The following is a 21,939-nucleotide window of genomic DNA, read 5'->3' on the forward strand; positions in this document are numbered from 1 at the left end:
TCACGAGCACTGCTATACAATCTGATGATTCGAGTGAGAACAGTTAAGCGTCTCGAAAAAGTATGAAGATCGTTGCGAAAAATGATTCAGACAAAAGTTGAGGTATTTAAGGCGAAAGACACGCGTCTGATTGTTTGAAGGACTTTGAACGTTTCGTTTATCAAATCGATCGCTATACTTCTTGTTATTTTAACTTCGAGACACGAACCGACAAACTTCCTATGCGAATGAAAAACGAAATGCAATCGCGTTTGAGGCTTCCTGTTCGAGAGGGACCATTTAAAAACTTCTTCACGTACAGACGCATGGATTAATGGTTAGTCGAAGCCACGCACGATTTCTTTACGCGTCGTTGCTGTCTTGTCGACTTTTATCATCAGTGTGTACACGCATCCGACGGATCTGAGAACGTTGGCTCACCAGGAAACAAAACTTCGAACACAATCTTCTCATGGTTGACTTTTGACTTTTCCAGCGCCACTCCTCTTATTTTAGATAACATCTGCAACCCTGCAGACTCGTAACATATGTCAGCCGTTGTTACAGAAGATTAATCGTTCGATCGCTACGACCTTAAGTAGTTCCACTGAAACATACTTCAACGTTAGCTCCCTCGTAGACGAAACTTTAAACACGATCTTATTATACTTGGCTTTCCTCTTATTTTGGCTTCCAGGACCGCTGTTTTTGCTTCAGACACTGTCCAAAATCTCAGCAAGACACACAAATGTTTCTCAGAACATAAGTCACGAGTCACGAGAGTATAAAAGATTAATTGTTCGATAAATTCTCAAGCAGTTCCTCTAAAACGATATTTAACGAATCCTCGAGGTTCAGACACAAATCCTCGACGCTTGTCTTTCTCCTTTTCTCTTCTAGAATCGGTCAGACCGATCTCAGACGTCGTCTGTACTTCTCAGACACACCAACACGTTACTTTCAACGTAAATCGCGCAACTCTATATGAAATTAATGTTCGATAAATTCCCAAGCAGTTCCTCTAGAACGATATTCAACAAATTCTCGAGGTTCAGACACAATTCCTCGACGCTCGTCTTTCCCCTTTTCGCTTCTAAAATCGGTCAGACCGATCTCAGACGTCGTCTGTACTTCTCAGAATACACATCAACGCTTTACTTCGAACGTAAATCGCGCGACTCTATATGAAATTAATTGTTGGAACAGTCCCCAAGTAAAGCTCTCAGTCGAAACGTTTGTCAGTGGAACAAGTACTGCCAGGAGCAGCGCGTTTCCGTTCGAGGTGCGCCGTTATCTAGCTCGATGCACTTGATCGTGGCCTGTGCTCGACGTACACGCCTGATAATGCCCGTATGGCCGATGACTCATGGTAATTTCCACCAAAATCCTCCAATTATATCGACCATTTACATAATACGCAGCGGTCGCCTAAGCGGTCTATAATAACACGGTTCCCTAGGTTGGAGAACCTAGGCCTCGTCAATTACACTGCTACCTGCGGACGTAATAATTGCTGTATCTCGATCGTGTGTCGCTTACAGAACGATGCCATCGTTCGCGAACTCGTACGTGGCTTAAGTATTCTGAGAGATCCACTTCGATCATTGGCTGTGGCCCGGAAACTCCGCCAACGCTCGATGGCTGCGCGACCCTGGCGAGATGTCGCGTCCATTTTGGTACCAGCGTCGAGTTTGAGCTTCGATGGATGGAGTTCTGGATTTGGGACGATTAGTTAAAATTATTTGCGATCGTTTGAGTTTAATTTTTATTAATTTTGCGATCTTAAATATATTGGTGGAGGTTGGTTTTTGAAATTTTACGCGAGAGTTACTAGCATTTGTCATTTTCTGTACGATGTATGTATTATTTAATATTCGATAGCTTCGATGCATCCTGCGAAACGTGATATATTAAAATCGATATGTCACACAAACGGAGAATTATAAATTGCAATAAATCGCGCGATTCGCGAGGCAACAGAAAAAAAGGAAAAAATAGAACGTTGCTTTGATGAATATTTAAACGTTGACGAATGCCACTCGATTAACGGCGCCCGTTTGACAGGAGTGGCGCGATCGTGTCAAAACCAGTCGACTTTGAAATTAAACGGCGCCGATTCGCCAAGAGAAATGGCGGTAGCATGTGTTCTAATCGAGGCATCAGACTCGTTATTACTCGCCGCTCTAGATTCCCGATTTTAACCGTGCTGCGAACCGTCAGCCACGTAGAACGTCAGAGTTTCCCTGTCGACGAGAGAAACGATCGGGACCTGAAAGTTTTCCTCGTGCTTTTTCCTTAACAGGAAGCCTGCGACGATAAGCTTATCGTCGAACGAACACTCGGAGTTCCTATAGACCGTCGATCAACGGGACCGTCGATGGAAAAGATAGGACGCGAACATCGTTAACGAAAATCTATTGATAAAATAATCTAGCGTTATTAGTTTGTTCTGTTTTTCTCTTCGTTGCGTTCAATATCGTAGGTACATTTGTTTCTAAACGCGTAAAGAGTGTTCAGCTTCAGAGAAGTTTGAGAAAATGTTACATTTCTGAACTTTCCAATTAGTTAGAAGAAATAAAAAGAAAGATGGTAATTTAGATACACGATGTCGATAAATAGAATCGATGGAATGTTATTCATAGTGCTGCATAAATATCGTTACAAGTTCAATATCGTAAGTACAATTTGTTTCTAAACGCGTAAAGAGTGTTCAGCTTCAGAGAAGTTTGAGAAAAAGTTACATTTCTGAATTTTTCAATTAATTAGAAAAAATGAAAAGAAAAATGGTAATTTAGATAGGCGATATTGATAAATAGAATCGATGGAATTTTATTCATCGTGCTGCATAAATATCGTTACAATTTTATTGAACAGCGAGGAGCAACCTTATTTGAATTGGTGGAAAACGCGGAGGCCCATTTTGGTGGGCGAAAGGATTATTAGCCGCGTCATAATTGAATTGCACGGGGCAATGATCGATTCTAGGTAATAGAATCTCGTCGAACCATAGTCCGCGGCCGATCTCTCTGCTTCACAATTAAATTAAACTAGAAACAACGATTAATCTCTTAATAGAATCCCTTCCTCGCCGCATGACGCACATACCATTCAGATTATGGTTATCGATTCCCTTTCGCGGTGTATTCATTTTCTGTCTGCACTTTTACATCTTCCGTGTTTCAGTCGGTTTATGGTAAGCTTCGCAAATATACGCGCACGTGGACACTTCGTAAACACGAATGGAGAAGTGAAAGGAATCGAGCAGAAATAACGTAATCCTCTTTTTACGAAATTCGAATCGAATTCCAATTTTAAATCGTCCAAGTTCACATCAAATGTGTAATAACGTAAATTTTATCTTATACCTTGAAAACATTATAAACAAATATTCATAAGGTACGTTTAGATTTTTTATAAACTCATTGACAAAACGTAATCTACTTGGAACCTATTAAGACTTACGAATATAGAAAATTATGTGGATGAATCTAAGATACGTCAATTAATTATTGAGAGCAATTATCACTATTAACTTAATCAATGGCAGAGCTATCAGACGAATTGAAATTGAAATTACGCGGGACAGCAGAGGTTTAATTTATACTCTATCACTTAAATACGAAGTCGTCAAACTTAGAAGTTTCGTCTCGTCTCTCGCCACACCAGGTTCATACTTCCGTTAACGAGACTCGCTAATTTCCACGAATGTTTGTATGCGACTATTCAGCGAGCATAGTTTCCATAACTCGTTCCTCAATGTTGACACTACATGCATATTCATATTTTACGCGCAGCAAAACTGATGAATGCACTTGTGCTTTCGTCCGCGTTAATTTACCATCTCCAATTAAGGTAGCCCTAATAAGCGACCGAACAATGGTCACTGCTCGCGAGGAATATCGAGTATTCGAGCACAAGCGCGAAAATTATTACCACATTGTCGATGGACTGATCTATGCAAAAGCGTGTCCGCATTCAGAGCGAATTTGTAAGACTAAGGACCACTGATTATAAGTAATTCAGGAAATTATAGCACAAAACGATACGATAACGAATGATTTATCTCTTGAACCATTTCTAGTTGCAATTAAAAATACATTAGTGAATCAGAAATAAAAAACTACATAATAGTACTTTATCTCTACCTACAAAATAATTTCTACATATCATAAAAACACTTTACACGAAACAGATTTAAAATCCAATTAAAAAAAAAATTATCAATAAGCAACTTTGCGATGATACCCTATATTTCCAGCTAATGATAAATCTCACCCCTCGTTCCACCCTTCAACAACCCAACCAGAGGAGAACAACAGAAGAAAGCATCAAAATATCACTTCAACGAGAACAATTTTTGAACCATTTCCAACAGTCTCCATCCTATCCCACCTCCACGTCCAAATACATATAAAACAAACACTCAGACACTTCCATGGAGGGGTTGGTTTACATTAATATAACTCGACGATTCTCACAGAGCATCGAACATGAGATCACTGATAAGAGAAGAGGAAGAAGAGACTTACAACTCTCGCTGTTAATCCTCGAATCGCTTCGACGACGAAGCTACGCGATGAAGAAGGTTATAGAAATCACCCATAAGAGAGAAGAAGAAGAGACGAATAACTCTCGCTGTTAATCCTCGAATCGCCTCGAAGACGAGGCTACGCGACAAAGAAGGGTGTAGAAATCACCGATGAGAGAGAAGAAGAAGAGAAGAACAACTTTCGCTGTTAATTCTCGAATCGCTTCGAAGACGAGGCTACGCGACTCAGAAAGGTGTAGAAATCACCGATGAGAGAGAAGAAGAGACGAATAACTTTCGCTGTTAATCCTCGAATTGCCTCGAAGACGAAGCTACGCGACTCAGAAGGGTGTAGAAATCACCGATGAAAGAGAAGAAGAGACGAATAACTTTCGCTGTTAATTCTCGAATCGCTTCGAAGACGAGGCTACGCAACAAAGAAGGGTGAAGAAATCACCAATAAGAGAAAGGAAGAAGAAACGAATAACTCTCGCTGTTAATCTTCGAATCGCCTCGACGACGAAGCTACGCGACTCAGAAGGGTGTAGAAATCACCGATGAAAGAGAAGAAGAGACGAATAACTTTCGCTGTTAATTCTCGAATCGCTTCGAAGACGAGGCTACGCAACAAAGAAGGGTGAAGAAATCACCAATAAGAGAAAGGAAGAAGAAACGAATAACTCTCGCTGTCAATCCTCGAATCGCTTCGACGACGAGGCTACGCGACTCAGAAGGGTGTAGCGAGGTCAAGATGCGTACTAGACGCGGATCGCGTGGTCGGCTTCGTCCGTCGCGGGGGTGGACGGAGGCGGTCGTGGCCGAGGGTTGAACGGTGGTGCTCGACGTGGGAGCTCATTCATCAGTCGACGGCGTTCGGTGATTCATGCGACACACGCGAGCCCTGTGTGCGCCTGTGTCCCAACAGTCTCCTCGACACGCAGGTCGATGCCACGAGGAGGACGTGTTTTACGCCCGATTTCGTCGCGATGATGCACGCGAACGCACTGCTCCAAACCGATGCCGGTCGATCCACCGTCGCGGCGACGGTCCTGCGGCTTGCACGTCGGTGGACAACGAGCATCCCCTCGTTTGTATACATGTACACCTTATACGTATGACTGTGTATGGCTGGTAATCGCGTCTGTACGTGCGTTTGCTTCTGGTCTTGCGGGTGCTGGGTTGCTTAAGTTCGCAAGTATTTTATTGGTTCTTTGAATGTTGCTCGTTTTAAATTGGGCGTGTGCAGGGACTTGGAAGGGCTATCAGTGAATGTAATTGTATTGTATACTGTGATGTTTCGAGGGAATTAATTGGTAGATTACTCTATTGTAATTGTATGACTGTGGTTTTTATTGATATCAGAAATTCTTGCCATTCCCCAGATAAGCTTTTCTAGACAATGAGATGAATAATACTCACTGGTTATTTCCTGCAGATAATGGAGTAAGTGCGCTTTATTGTACGCGTATCTGTTTTTTCAGTTTATAAATATTCTGCCACGGTCGTAGGTTCGATAACTTTTTTGATGCTCGTCGTAGGGGAAATAGTTTAATTAAGAGTAAAATTTGAGTCAGACTATGGTAGGACTTTTACATTGATCAGAGGATTGCAACAATTACTACAATTGAGCTCGTTGCGTCATATTTAAATGTTACAACTGCATATCATGCAAGAGGGACTCGAAGTAATCGCTGTCTTTCATTTTTCAACAGTCTGCACAGTAATAGCTACACCGTACTCGAACTTTTCGCCGTTAGTCAACACATGACTAGACACAGCTCGTGGCATGACAAGCTGAAAGTTTGTTGGAAGTTTTCTAATAGCTTTTAACTATATTTGGTACGTACGTAGTCGTGACGAGCTTGACGTGTCCAATTGGATCCGTTGGCACAAATTTGCTTACCTTGGTTGCAGGCATAGCTTCGCTAATTTGTTGAGAACTATACGTGCAAAGGGCATAGACATATTTCTAAGGTGCAACAGAAAATTGTTCGTTAAGACGAATTTCATTCGATAAATGAAATAGTCGAACGATGTGTTGCCAGAGTACGTGCGGTTTGTTTGAACGAATTCGCGGCAGACAACCGATATCGATTCGCACTAATAGCACAAAATGACCAGCTTACCAGGGGTAAGAAACCGCACTGCATAATGAATGACATCGTGCGACAATAGGGGGTGAATTCAGTGCGTTCGAGCGCATACGATACGATTCGTGGAATTGTACTACGCCTCTCGCAGGAAAGAATAACGCGTACGTGTAAATTTCTTACACGCAACAAATTACAGTGCTCCCTCGAACGACGAGGGTTAGAAACGTTTGAACATTTTTTAGTAGAAACGCGAAACGTTCTTGAATACTTTTTGTTCTCAATAATTTATCTCTACTTTTATTTTAGAGATATAGAAATACATTTTATTACGATCGACTATTGTGTGATTTAGTAGAGATTTTAGTAAGTATTCTGGTATACGAATTTCTTCAAATTCTTTCAGAGCCTAGAATAGAAAATGAAAATATTTTGAGCTGATATTTATTTCATGTTTTATCCAAGTGCAATTTTTGTCGTAAATTTTTTAAATATTTATCGTGAACAATACAACTGGAAACAGTATCCTTTGTTTTGCCAACAATTTGTTCAATGCATTGTTTGGATTAATACGCGGTGGAAGAAATATAGCGCGTAGCAAGAAACGACTTTATTTCACCCCGACGTCACTCCATTATATCTACAACCCTCGTTCCGTATTTCTTTCCTCAATCTCCGCGTCTCTCTCTCTCTGATTCGACGCTTTTATTCTCCACAATGGGGGCGAATACAAAATAGGGAGGAATTATCAGTGACTCACAATAGCTTTCCACTAGTTCGACTGGAGCGAAGGAGAAACGCAAGAACGCTGACTTGTAAGATCCAAGAGAGATCGTGATTTCAAATTCAGACGAATCTCTATCTTAAAACAGAGTTCTTCCTATCAAATTTCAGGAACTCCCATCCCTTCTGCCATTTTTTTGTTCGTCCATTGCTGGTCTTTCTTTATCGATTCTTACGGACATCAGTCATGTCTACTGTATAGCACTGTGTTTCTATTTATTCCTTCTCCGTCGTTTCAGAGCTCTTCAGTGGGTGAAAAAGAAAATCGTGACATTGGGTTTGTCTTTCTATCTTTTATCAAAAAGTGGACACATACTGCCACTTCGAAATGTGTTCTCAAGTGGAAGAAACGGGTAAATATAATTTCTCTAATTAAACAATCATTTGCATACAATTACAAGAGGGATGAGTTGAAGATTATAGTGTGAACAGAGCCTAAACACGTATTCCCTTGTTCTGTCTGGCTCTGATCTTCTTATACTGCTTGATCTACTTATGCACTTACACTGCAAAGCGCTAGAAAGTCACGAAACTTTTGTGCATCAGTACGAACGTGACCGTATACCACAAAATGACAAGTACAACTAGAAGCAGTCGTCCACGCATGGACCACAAGTTTTTCAATCCTCCTCAGTACACGACCGAAGGAAAGACTGGATTTTTACGAGCTGTACAGTGTTTTCAATCTGGCGTCGGTTAAAAAGAAGCTACGTTTTCATCGAGATCTAAGCGGGCACGAACTGTACTGCGATACGATTACTTTTTCCACCCTCGATGCGCGAAAGTTTCACCCCAAGTCCTCAGTGGGAAATAGGAGTAGAACTTTCTGACCAATCGAACGCTATAGCGGGCTAGGTTGTCCGTGGTAGGCGCAGACGTAGAGCGAAACTGAAACCACCACCTGTAGTTATAGCCCCCCACAGCTATATTTAGCGTGTTCGAACCCCGAACTCCACCCCTCGGTCGAAGCTTTCCATAAATAAAAATAACTACCTTCCTCCCTCGCTTGTGGCGAGGGGGTTCCTCGAGAATTACGCTACGGTTTCCTATGGTTTTCGTCGTTCACACTGTCAGCTGCGACTAATCGGCTCGGACTGCGAGACCAGGTTGCTCTGCGTACGGGGTGGTTGCACCTCGAGGAGACGTCGCGTTCGAGGGTTTACGTTTTTCGTGCTGCTTTTCTTGTGCTTCGCGAGAGTTAAGAAGTGCGTTGATCTTCGTTTGGGTGATTTCTTTTCGAGTATTCCTGGAATTTTATTATTTTACTGAAATTTTGCATCTCGAGGAGACGTCGTATTCGAGGGTTTACGTTTTTCTTGTGCTTCGCGAGAGTTAAGAAGTGCATTGATCTTCGTTTTTGTCATTTTTTTTTTTTGGAGTATTCTAGGAGTTTTATTATTTTATTGTTCATATTGTGATTTTTGTTCATTTTTATTTTTTATCATCCAGTGTTGAATATATTATAGTAGTTTTATTGCATTTTGAGGGTGGTTTAAGTTAGTTCGATTTTTGGGTTTCATACCATTGCTGGAAAGAAGTGAACGTGAATGAAACGCATCTGTCTATTGTATTAGAGGGTAGTGGATAGATTTGTTGAAGTGACTGTCGGTTTGCAGAATTATGGAGGAAACGAAGAGGTCGAACGTTCGCGTAATGCGCGGCAAAGTAGCAAAGAATTGCAAATGGTAAGCCAAGGAATGGAATATCGATTGAACGCCGGTAGTTTTTAGCCATAACTGTAACGATTATGTCTGGGCAAGTGATACCATTTTTAGATCTCTTCTTTTCGCCTATGCACGCGCTGTGCAAGTGTATTTCCTCGCGGACTGTATAGCGATCGTTAGGTTTTATCACTGATATCTTTCGTTGTTGCGTTTTGCGAAGTTGCTCGAGAAGATACGTAATTTTTGCAGAATTAAAACCGTGTGGTATCTTATGCTACAGTAATACTTAAAGTTATTTCACAATACTTTTATCGCAATTAAATTTCACGCTTCAAATTCATTTTTGCATTTATTTATACGATATAAGTTTATCACTGTTCTCCAATAAATAGCAAAAAGAAAATTAGATAAGATTTCTATCACGCAAGGAAAAGAATTTAAACAGAAATTGATAACTTTCTCGAGCAATTATCCTCTTAACGTACATAATTGAATAGCTTCGAACACAAAGGCGTTACATTATACAAATACGAAATCCCACCAAATTAAATTAAAAATTAATCTGCTTTGAACGTCACGTAACGCGCGAAAACACCCTACCACCTTACCCTCCTCACTAAATATTGAAACAACATTTCACATCGACGACGACCACAATAGCTCAGTTAAAAAATTCACCCTCTCAAGCCCTCCTTTTAATCATCATAAAAGAACAAACAGCACAATCATGGAGATCCATCGATCGCCATCCAACGTCGCAAAGTAAACCCGTTTCTACCTTAACTCTACTTCTAATTGAACAACTTCTTATTTTCCTCATTTTCTCCCTAAAATCTAAAAATCGCGATCTCCCTCTGTTAATCATCTCAAGAACGCGCCATCAAGGGTTCTTCGACCATCGCGCGTCCATCATCGAAACGTCGAAGCGTTCGTCTCGTTATCGCGTGTCCGCGTTTCCTTCAACTCGATTCTCAGTAAGCGAAAGCAATTAAAACGCGGTCTCTGGCGTGCTCGTGTCAGCCTCGAACGGCGACCAACGACGAGGTTCGTCTCTGACGGCGTAGATACCTCGCGCAGGGGGTTGGAAACGACGTAGATACCTCGCGCAGGGGGTTGAAAACGACGTAGACCGCGCTGGTATATACGGTGAATCCATATTTCATAGGACGAGCCACGGCATCGCGACACGGTGACGTCGTTTAAACGGACACGATTATTATCGTTGCCTACGTACTTACCAGGGTTGATCGATAGCATTGCGCGACTGGTTTTTACTTGGAGCCTCAATTTGGCCTCGTTTCGAGAGCACGCCCGGCCCAACCCCATCCCCAATTGTTCTCGAAATGCAGGAAAGACTTTTGTCGACGAGATCACGCGCCTCGCGGCTTCGACCGATTCTCGATCGGTGATCAAAGTCTCGCGGATGGATATTGCATAGCACTCGAGGCGGAAGGGTGGCTTTAATTGGGACGAGTTGCGCGACAGGCAAACCGGACTGTTCGCAAAGGAAGCGAGAAAAATTTTGGTGGAACTTTAATGATTCTAATTAGCTTTGAATTATTACCTCGTGGATGGAAGGGTCGTAGTACTAATTAGCGTATTTAATATCGTGGAAGCGGTACTTCTGTTCGCGATACTTGTATCATAGGATTGAAGGAACGTACAATTGTAGATCTTGTAGATTTAATGATTTTATTTCATAGTGTTGGGTACTTGTAATTAAAATTGTGAAGTGATTCTTCTTCGTATAATTTCAGATTTGTATACTGTTTATTTTATAATAAGCGATTAGGTTGTTCAGAAACGAAGCTGAGAAGAAATTGCTTTCCAGTTCTAATTAAATTCTTCCTCGAGCAGAACAGTTAATTGTTTCTTCAGTGTCATAGAGTTCGTTGCTCGCGTGATTGGTTGGTACATTGTGAACAATATTTATTTCATATATTTGCGTTGAATGCCTTTTATCGCCAGACTGGAGAGCGTAGAAAGTTCGTGTCAAGGTGGACTCGTTATTTCACTGCTAAGAATTAATTTAAAAAGGAATTTTCTAAAATATAGTCCCAAACTATCAATTATACGATTCATTAATTAACTTCTTATTTTTGATTACTACAAATATTTCTTCCTGTTAAGATATAAACAAGTAAGACTATAAACTAGTCCAGTGAAACTTAGAATGAGTTATTCCACAAAGAACCTCTTTCTCTCCATTATCTATGCCAGTTCCGCGATTTCAATCAATCACGTCGAATATTGTACGCGACCTCGATTACCAACAGCAATGAAATATCGCGATGAATCGCGCGGACGCCGCCATAAATCTCTGAACACCGTCAAGTCTCATTTAACGCGATATTCCGATATAACAGCGGCGATGTCGTGTCGAGCACCTGTACGCGAATTCTAATTATCTATTAAATCAATACTGGGGTGTACTCTAGGCGAGCCAAACAGGGGTGCGATGGAAGATCGAGGTGCTAAGTGTTTAAAAATGATCATTCCTCTTAGTTTGACTTTTAAATTATCAAGATATCCTGCTCCAATTTATACTCATACACACACACACACAAGGTGATATAAAATATAGAAATAAAAAAGATACCTTAACAACTATCTTTCTTTATAAAGTAACGAAAAAAATGTAATGCGACAGAACGACTTGATCGTAGAATCTCAAAGAAATCTGATTCGAGGAGGACAGTTTTGTGTTTAAAAGCACAATCCTTGGAGCTTTTAAATGAAAGTTAAATTCGTTTCGCGGCAAAAGCGACAAAGAGATATTTCAGGACTCGACCCATATTCGGATGCGAGCGGATGGATACGTGTCGACGGCGGAGACTGAACTGAAACCCCTTTGAAATTTGTTCCAGGCTGTGCTCCTTGACCCTGACCCGGCTGGTAATACTACGGCCATTAGGCTCCGATTTAAGCTCGATCAGCATCGCGGTGAAGATGCAGAGCTCGAAGAGAACCCTCCGCTCGAACGAGATGGCCATACCGAGCAGCGGCATGCTGGACACCGAGCTCGAGCTCCAGTTCGCCCTTCAGTATCCCCATTTCCTCAAGAGAGACGGTAACAAGCTGCTGATACAGTTGCAGAGGAGGAAACGCTACAAAAATCGCACCATGCTCGGATACAAGACGCTGGCCGAGGGAGTGATCAACATGGCTCAGGTAAGCGTATCGATTCTGCGACTGTGTAAAGTCAAGGGGGGTGGGTTTCACCCCGTCTCGCGGCAGCGTTAAAGATAACCAAAGGGTGCATCGTCGCATGACGTTATTTCAGTAAAGTTTCGCTCCCCAAGGCCGAGAGAATCGAAATTTCTCTTATCTTTTTTCAAGTTTCCCTGAGAACTGTTCAAACATTCCTGAGGAAGAACTTGTTCGAACTTTAAAACTGTTTGGAAGTTGGAGATTCTTGAGCGATACGAGAACATTCGTGGCTTCTGTGATACCTCGAATGCGATTTTTTTTTTTATCGAATTAATGTGTCTTGTTTTTAAGTTGTCTTCGTTTCATTTGTTTAAAGAAAATACTTTTATGTATGAAATGGAAAGAAGTTGACGAGGATGATTGAAAACGGCGTAAGAAGTAATTGTGTTTAACAGACAGCAGTGAAATTGAACGTAGCAAATTTAATAGAAAGTAAAATACCGTGCAAAAATTCGTGCTGGTATTTCTCTTTGCATTTCTGTAAAAAAAAATTCCTGAAAAATGTCCACGCGCGATTTAGCCGTTTACAAAAAAGCTTCCCTTAGCACGTACGTGGTACGTGCAACACTGATGGTTCATCGTTCGCGTACAGCCCAGAAGTGTAGTATTTAATAACACAGACATGAAAAAGGATCAAACTGTAAAAATTCGAATGACTTCTCTTATGTTTTAAATAGTTTTATTTGAGCTTCTTATTTCGACTTCCAAGAACAAACGAGAGCATCAGAAATGGAGGAGCTCTGATTTTCTAAATGTCCTCTGCAATTCTTCAAACTTTTGTCAATTAAAGTGAAATTGGAGCAGCCACTTTGTCCGTGGAACAGAACGCGTTAATGTTGGTTAGCATTAAGTTTCATCGTTAGAGTCGAGTTGGATTCTGGCTCTTTGAATTGGGCAAAAGACGTGATAATGAAGTCAGCGAAGAATTTCGTGAAAGTGGTAAATCTTGAGTTGGTGGAACTTCTTGCTGCCATTTTTTTATACGTAGACGTTTGTTATATGAATTTAAGAGGCTTGAAAGTTAAAAGTTAAGACGTCTTGAATGTAGTTTACGTTGGATTTTCTTGAAATAGTAAACTGATTATACTTGAATTCCATTTTTAAAAATTGAATACCAATAAAAGTGTGAATCAGATTCTTCTGCAGTAAGGATTTTTTTTATACAGATTGTTTTTATCTCTTTTATGACCGTGTAGTAAAAAGTTTAAGTAGTGCAACAGAAGCATCGTGCTTTTTATAACATTTTCTGATTCAGAACGATCTTTTATTACGATTCACTGAGATGTATGAAGTATTAACTAGTTTGTGATTAATAAAGCAGAGCACCAGTTCTGTTCGAGAAATAACCACTGCTTCCACACGCGCGTAAGTGCAATAAAAAGTTTTACGGTGCATAGTTTAATCTGTATCTGTACCAGAAACACTGTGAAAGCTTCAGAATTTGCGATAAAATCTCAATTTCGATGCATTAAAGTGGGTGCTGCGCGAGCGGCGAAATAAATTGAATCGAACGATAACAAGCGGAAAAAGAGACCATTTTTTACGCTGCGTAGTTATCTCGATATATTCAAAAAGTGATTCATTTATCAGCAGATGAAACGTGCATAAAAATCGTACTTTCATACACAACAAAATTATACATTCATTAAAAGATAAAGAACGAGAAACACGAACAAAACCCTACATCCTTTATACAGTATTATATCCAACACCATGGCTTCCTTCAATTACATTTAATACACAAAATATTATTAATCAAAGCAATACAATTTGATCACATAAACTCCATGAAGTACCATAATTATTTACAATCATATCTGCAAAAATAAACTGATATCTTTTAACAGAGCCAGTAAGATCAGCTAATAAGTATGTACCACTCCTCTCAAGCTAATCTACATCTGAAAACCATTCGAAACCCTTCTCACCTCGCGTTTCTCACCTTCCTTCAATTCCAATTGATACACAAAATCAGAATCCACAAAACCAAAGCAATACAACTTGATCACATAAACCCCATAAAGTACCCTAACTATTTACAAATATATCTGCAAAAAAAAAACTGATATCCATCAACAGAGCCAACAAGATCAGCTAGTAAGTACGTACCGCTCCTCACAAGCTAATCTACATCTGAAAACGATCTGAAACCCTTCTCGCCTCGCGTTTCTCACCTTCCGTCCCGAAATCGAATCCTCGAGAGCCCCGCGGGCCGGTTCGTTCACCCTCACCGCGTTGGTCAAAAATCGAGCGTCGCGTCTGATCGAGCGGTCGCACCTGCCCGGTTGTCCGCAGGTTCTCCAGCGGCAGATGGACCTGGAACTGGAGCTGGTGTCGGACAAGGCGGAGAAATACGGCGGGCACTCGGTCGTGCTGGCCCGCGTCAGCGTGGTCGCGCTCAGCTCGCAGCCGGTCGACCAGGACAAAAGACTGAACGACCCGAACGAGAGGCTCTGCCCGGAGTACAGCGACGAGGAGGAAGAGTTCAGCTCGGAGGGCGAGGCAGAGGGCAGCGACAGCGAGCCAACACTCGAGATGCACAGGCGGAAGAGCCGCGCGAAGATACCAACGAACGCCAGGGTGCGTGAACCAAGTTTCAACTTTTTCCTCTCTGTTGGAATTAAATATTCTTTGTTGTCGAGTGAAACAAGATTGTTTATTGATAAACTGGTGTATATTTGTTAGAAGGTAGCTTACATAGTTTTGGTTGTATTTAATTTATCATTTTGTGGGATGTTAATTGAATTGTGAGTTATTGGATGAAAATCAAGGGGTGGTTTTTTATCTGCTATATACTTTCTTGTTGGTACTGATAGATTATGTTGCCGTATGATGAGTGGATGTAAAAAGTAAGAAAACTGTGTTAATTTGGACGGAACAGGAAATAGTCATCTGTTGCATATGGATGCGTCCCAATAAATGTAATCTAAGGTCGAGGTCACAGAGCGTTGAAAAATAAAGCGGATGTACGTTGTAGTGTTACAACGTCCGTGGTTAATCTAACGTTGCGATTAATAAAAAAGAGTCACATGAGATAGCATTTTATAAAATTTTATATTTGTGCACTAAGTAGTTCGATGCTCGCATGATCCAGAAGGTCTCAAAAGGGGTAAAGACGTGGATGACGTTCACTGACGATATCAAAGTATTCACTTTGATTGAATTAATATTATTTATAGTAATTTTAGTGCCGTTTGCTTCTCAAACAGTAACTCAGCGCAATTAACTCAATAAAATAATAGAAAATGGAAACGTATTCGTATTTTATGTTTTGGAACTGGTTCTTGTTAGTCGCGACAGTTTGTTACAAAGTTCACGTCATCGATAATATACAAAAGTCTTAGACCATCGACAGTCTCATTTATTGCGTAATGCCAATTAAACGCATCGTCGCAAACCACTTGTGGATACCAGGTATTACGTGGAAACAATTATCGTTAAACATTACGCTTTCATTGCATCACAAGTCGTTCATGATTTGCCACTAAAAATCCTGAAACGAACAGACTTCTCTTCTCAAAGTTAAAAAATAGTAAAACGATACAAAATGAAGAGAATTGCGTAAGAAATTAAAATTCTTCATTCTGACGTATGATCCCTTAAAACACTGTTAAAATCTAACGAATTCCATTTCCAAAATGGCAGAACGTTCGATTGTTAACTGGCCCAACAGTTTTGCATGGCACTGTACGCGCTGGGTGTATAAACACCTTCAGTTTCGCTTTGTTACGCGTTCATCGTGTGTCTAGCGGGTGTCCTAGGTCGATCGATAGGAAAGACCTCTCTATACCTGGTATTCTGTGCCACAGCGATCTATCCGTAGATTATGAAACAGCATGGACGTAGCGCGTGTCGTCGCGTCTCGCTTCGTTACGTTTTCGTTTGGTTTTATTTGTCTTGGACGTTACGTGATGGACTCGAAATGGGTATCTCGTGTTCGATTGTATTAGATGGAAATGGGAAAGGGAGATCAGCTTGATTCGATTGCTCGAATCGGGTCGCGTAATGGTGTAGGGGGGTAGTTTGGGCGTTTCGAGAGATGGATCGTTAAGGTTGCCTATTGGTAACGCTGGAAGTACCATCTGAATTCACGTACACCCTATGAGTCGAGGAAATCAAGGAAATAGGACTGTTTCGTTTAATTATACGCAAATCTGATTTTTATTTTCGTCGACCATTTCGTTCGCAATGTTTAAGAAAAAATGTATACAAACGACGAACAATGATATCGATTATTTCATAAAGTCACTCTTGTTTTTACAGCAAAGAAATTTAAAGCAGAAATTCATAGCTCTGCTGAAGAGGCGGTTCAGGGTGTCGGAGGACCTCGACCAGGACCAAGAGGAGATCGGTCAGAAGCTCTCAGGTAGGTCACGGAATAGCCTTTCACCGAACCGTTGGACCGTTTCATAAGTAACGCGGCTTTTCTAAAACCTGAATTTAATTTATGTCATTTAAGCGTCTTATATAAGTTTTACCCGTAACAAAACGATTCGTTAGAAACTCATACCTGGTAGATGACTTTTAAACGCTTATACGCAATTTCAAAATTAATATCCTACGAGATTAATAGAATTAACAGCGTTTAAAAGTCGTCCAGCAACTGTTATTTTCAAATGAATGAATGTCGTTAAAACTGGAGGATTTATGGGACGAGTCCAACGGGTGATTCGAAGCATCGTGCGCGCAATTTCACGAGCTTTCTTGTTGATTATTTTATAGAGTCGTTAACACAGTACGCTGGATTTGTTAAAGGCGCTGAGATGGAAATCGAGGAACTGTTCGACGAGCTGGAAGATCTGTCCGACAGCGGGCCAGAATTGGACACGATGTCGGTCAGCAGCACGCCAAAACCGTCTCTGCGACCCTTCTTCAGCTCGAGCCGATCCCTCCTGGCGCCACCCCATTCCGGTAAGTGAACCACCCCCGTTCGTGTGGACAGTGTTGAGTATCGTAGACTTTGTAACACGCGAGGCCCGATTTTGGCGAACACGACGCATCGTGCGACGAGTCTCGAGCAAGTCGGTCTAACGACGAGTAAATAGACGAGAAATAGAAGCGTAATTGCGTCCAGTTCTTGCTAATAATCGGTCTAATTATCGCAAACGGTAAGAAACGTTGGCTGCAGCCACGATTTTCGCCGAGTACTTGTATGTTTTGGCTCGCTTCTGCTAGAAAGTAAAAGAAACGCGGCCGCGGTCCGATCTGACACTTTCGAAAAAAATCTGTGGAACATTTCTTCTTTATATTGGTTCAGCTATTTTTTCTATTTTTGTTTAAAAGAAAATCGCTGCGTGGTACGAATAATTAATCGAATTAAACTTGAGGTTACACTTGTTCTCTTTTTAAATTTGTAGAAAGTACGCTTATCCTTCTTTTTGTTTTCTCATTTCGTCGTATTTGACGCTTTCAGGATACGGCATGATGTTATTATTTATTATATTTTTATATTGTTCGTACGATTTAAGTTGAACTCCTTTCTTCCTTGATATAAGTATCGCGTTATTGGAAGATATATTTTAAAGACAATCAGCAGACTACCAGAATTCTTCGTCGTTTATTTAATTTAGTGTCATGGGAGTAAACGAGATTGATCGAGTCTGTGAATATTTATGTGCAAGATCGAAACGTTTTGGTTTTCATTTTCTGACGTATCAAAGCTGTTTATTACGAGTAATGTTTATTTTTTTCTCATTTTCTTATTTTTCACGAGGTCTTTTCTTTCTGTAATACTTAAGAAATTCTCTTTTCGTGTGGAGGGTTAATCTGAAAGTCATCGAACGTTAATTTTATAGTTACGTATACAGTAATACTTAATTTACTCTTCAAGAACCTATCAGATTTTTAAACATTTTCGTTGCTGTTCTTGTAACCGTCTAATATCTTTTAATAGATATTTCTGATATCTTTTAATAGAAATTTCTTTTAATAGAAATTCAGGAACATTGCTTTCCATTGGCTTTCAACGGAGAAATCGAATTATTTTTCATAAATTGTCCAAGAGCTGGAAAATGCAGAAAATATAGAGATAAATCCGATGAATATAATAGGATTTCACAGTCGAGCTGACCGAGGCTTTTTTAGCGTCAAATAGATGGGTGCTGGCCAAGTATTGTCCGAAAGAAATTCAGCTTTTTTAATAGCCCAATCTCGATTATTTCATTCACTGTGATGGAACGTACGTTAATTTGCGATACGAATAGAAATACTCGACAAATTAACATTACAATTCCATCTGTTATTAGAAAGCGCGTATGATTCAGGTTAATTAGACGAACAAACTCTTCTGGCGCAAAAAATATTTTTAAGAAAGTTAAGATCACGGTAATGAGAAGTAACACGTTAAATTTCAATTGATTCCTTGTATACAAAATTTATTTATTCACATGATAATTCAATTACTTCTTATTTACGCGATATAATTTATTCAGTGATTTATTCAATGAATTTGGTCAAACGAAAAGTGGAGTAAAATTAATTTTAACGTTCGGAAATTTATTGTACCGTGGAGTTTATCGAAATACCCAGTTTGTTAAATCAATATTGGCATATTTTATTGAGATACAGAGAAATATATAATAATAAATATACAAATATTTTGTTTCGAAAGCAGCATGTTTATTCGATTAAAAAGTTATTCTATATATTTATCTTTGTTAAAATGAAAATATTTATCTTTTATTCAATTTTTATAAATATCGCACTACCTCTTATCCCTCGATCTATATGAAATATTCTGCCCTCGTTTTATCCGTGAATGCGATTTATCGGTATAAAATATACCACAGAAATGTATTACAAAAATATTTATTTCTCACGTACTTTCAAAAAGCAACAGCAATACCCATTATACGAATATTCGTTTCGAGCGTTGAAACAAACGCTGCGTTTTAAACAAATAGTTCTCCGCAAATACGTTCACTAAAAAAAATACCATAAAACTTTCAGAGAAATCCTCCTCCTAATTTTCTGCAAATTTTCATAGATTTAATCAAAACATTTCTAAACCCTCGACGCGCTCCATTAATTCTCCACTTTATTGGTTTAAACGCGACAGTACCGTTTCTCGCGTTTTACGTACGATAATCAGGAAAGAAGACGATTGTAGGCCGTTTAAGTAAAATAGCAAACATAGAGGCGTGTTTCGTTGCCAATGCGGGCTGAGATCCGTTTAACTAAGTGAAAGTCTGGTGGGTTGGCTTTGCATTGTTGCATGTTACGATTCGGTAGTAGTAACCAACGACGAGATTGGGAGCACTCCTGCGACAGCCGTAGGTCAGCAGGCCGCGGGTCAACCGGCTAAAGAGAAACACCGTATCGGACACACCACCCCAGGTATGTAAAGGCACATCAGATCGTCACGATTTCAACGACCGAATTTTTACTGTCGATCAAGTTTCTCAAACGTCTTTCCACCCTCACCGAGCAAGCATGATTGCGTGAATCTTTGAACAGCATGTCGATTACTTTCTCTTTCATTTCCTTTTTTTTTTTTCGTTCTTTTCACTGTTTCTTTTTTCGACGAGACTCGCTTCTTCGCGGCGATCCCTTGATTATTTGAGTATCGATACACTTTAAGTATTGCTTTTATTCATTTATTTATTTATTTTCTTATGTTACGGTAGCTACGAAAAAGTGGTGCTTGGAAAATGGAATAAGTTAAAGAATGTAGTTTCTAATTGGTACGAGGTGTGGATAATTGAAGGTTTTCGGTTCGAGGGTTTGATCAGACGTGGGATAAATGTTTTTTATATTAATTGAACGTGTAATTTAATTGAAAGTACTTCAAATTGTAGGATACGATGTGTTACTTGAAGAATCTTACGTATTTTTTTTTTAATGAAAATGCAAAATATTGATAAAGTTGGAGAAGAATTTGTACAAGTCGTTAGAATGGTACAAATTTCACTTCTCTTTTACTGAGTTTCTAATTGGATACTTTATGCAATTAGTACTTCTTGTAGTAGAAGTTTCAGTAGTATTAATCAAAGAAATGCTTGGAACCCTTCTAGTTAAGCAATCTTCTATCTTCGAGCAAAATTTCCAGCTACGAAGCTTCTCTAAAAATCTCAAATCTCAATATTTTCTTAAGTAACACGCGTAGTTACGTAAAAATCGGTTACTATCGATCCCAAAAGTTGAGGAATCCAATCAATTACAAAAGCTTCGTTTCTTGAACAGACTTCCGGTCCGATAACGCGGCTAAGAAACAATTCCAAGCACCGTTTGCCAAAGAATATTTGGAGAGGATGTCCAAAGTGCGAGCCACGGCTTCGTTAGTGTCGCGTGTATCGAAAGTGACCGCGAGAGAGAAAAAGTAGACGCGAATTGGACTGATCACAGCCCCGTGCACTTAGCTAGTCCTCCACGTAGCTTAGCGAGAAAAGACCAGACCGAAATACATATCGCAGTCTACACAATTTTATAGATTGGAGAAGGAACTCGAGCGCATGAGTAACCTCCTGCTAATCAGCAGAGGCTTGGTGTATCGCGATCAATGACACGAATCGGTAATTTAGACGCCTCGTAGCTTCGCAGTAGAGCGTTCTTAGCAATAAACTATTCGCAGTGAGATACGTTTCGTTGTAAGTATGATTAAAACCATAGAGTCACTCTCAACGATCTCTGTACACACGATATTGAAATTCGATGCTGCCGATGCAAGGATGATCGAAGTCGATTTTTACCCTTAATCGCGAGCATTTCTCGTTTCCACCTTTCTATAATCGCAATGGCTCGAATTTTTTGCTCAGAACCGTGTAAAACGCGTTGGTACCTTCTATTGTTCGTTCATCGCGCAGCGACGAAGTTGCAAAAGTGTCCACTGTCGATCTCGATAGAGATTTGTTAGAGCACGTGTGTAAGGACGACGACGATACATGTGTAAGAGAATGCGATGGAAATAAACGTTTTACTTGCCACTCGATTCCTTTTGTAGTCCGTTCTTTTTGTTCGCTACCGAAATAAGAGTAGAAGCGGCGAAAGCGAGAAGGGATGGGGATGGTCTCGATCGTTACGCGTCTCTGTGTGCCTTTTTCACGCATCCCACCGTACGTAGGGTAACTTAGAGCGATACGAAAGCGAATCGTAACACGAAAATCCTGTCCGCTGGCCTCTATCTTTCTGCCTCTCTATATCTACTCGTACGTACGTATCTATCTTTTTATACTAGCAACTTTTTTATATGTCTCTGTCTGTTTTACTAACTCTGTCCGCTTCTACACTGCGTCGTATCGACGATTTACGGATGCTATTTAACGAAAGGACAGTAAAACGAGAGGGGCACACGTTACTCGATCGTCTCGTTGCGTTTTGCGCGCAGATTCGCGCGACGTATCCTTTAAACGGTGTTGTACGTGTGTCACTAAGACTCGTTGGCACACGTATTCTTCGTGTACAGGATGATCCATACAACTCGAACCACGTGGAATTACTGTACGTATAATAGATACTCGTCGCGCGAGAAATTGTGCAACGATGATCAGAGATGGTACAATTTCAGTGGAATCGTATGTTTGAAGAATTAATTTTGGTTTGCATTTTATTTATAGATAAAGTATTTGAACGACAGACTTGATTTTTTGGGGGTGAACTATGAAAATTGGAAGAGCAACAAAAATTGAGTAAATTAGTTTTCAGATGTGTGTTTATATTGTAAAAATTCTATTTCCATTGTAAATATTTT

The 21,939-nt window shown here is 40.2% G+C and overlaps 1 protein-coding gene across 2 annotated transcripts in view; it reads left to right on the forward strand.

Annotated features, from left to right (window-relative positions):
* The window catches only part of Krt95d (phosphofurin acidic cluster sorting protein KrT95D), a 63,983-nt gene that overhangs the window by 35,731 nt on the left and 6,313 nt on the right, over positions 1–21,939 (forward strand). The window contains exons 1-7 of one of the 2 annotated variants that reach the window (XM_076893345.1): positions 5,464–5,594; positions 8,997–9,065; positions 11,912–12,215; positions 14,550–14,834; positions 16,518–16,620; positions 17,010–17,165; positions 19,485–19,589. In XM_076893345.1, coding sequence (XP_076749460.1) covers positions 5,494–5,594; positions 8,997–9,065; positions 11,912–12,215; positions 14,550–14,834; positions 16,518–16,620; positions 17,010–17,165; positions 19,485–19,589 — 1,123 coding nt within the window. In that variant the 5' untranslated portion in view covers positions 5,464–5,493. Of the gene's footprint in view, positions 1–5,463; positions 5,595–8,996; positions 9,066–11,911; positions 12,216–14,549; positions 14,835–16,517; positions 16,621–17,009; positions 17,166–19,484; positions 19,590–21,939 lie in introns of those variants that run through there. The other variant, XM_076893346.1, reaches the window with a different exon arrangement.

Source organism: Xylocopa sonorina, chromosome 4 (genome assembly GCF_050948175.1).
Source record: "Xylocopa sonorina isolate GNS202 chromosome 4, iyXylSono1_principal, whole genome shotgun sequence".
In the NCBI taxonomy this organism is placed as follows: domain Eukaryota; kingdom Metazoa; phylum Arthropoda; class Insecta; order Hymenoptera; family Apidae; genus Xylocopa; species Xylocopa sonorina.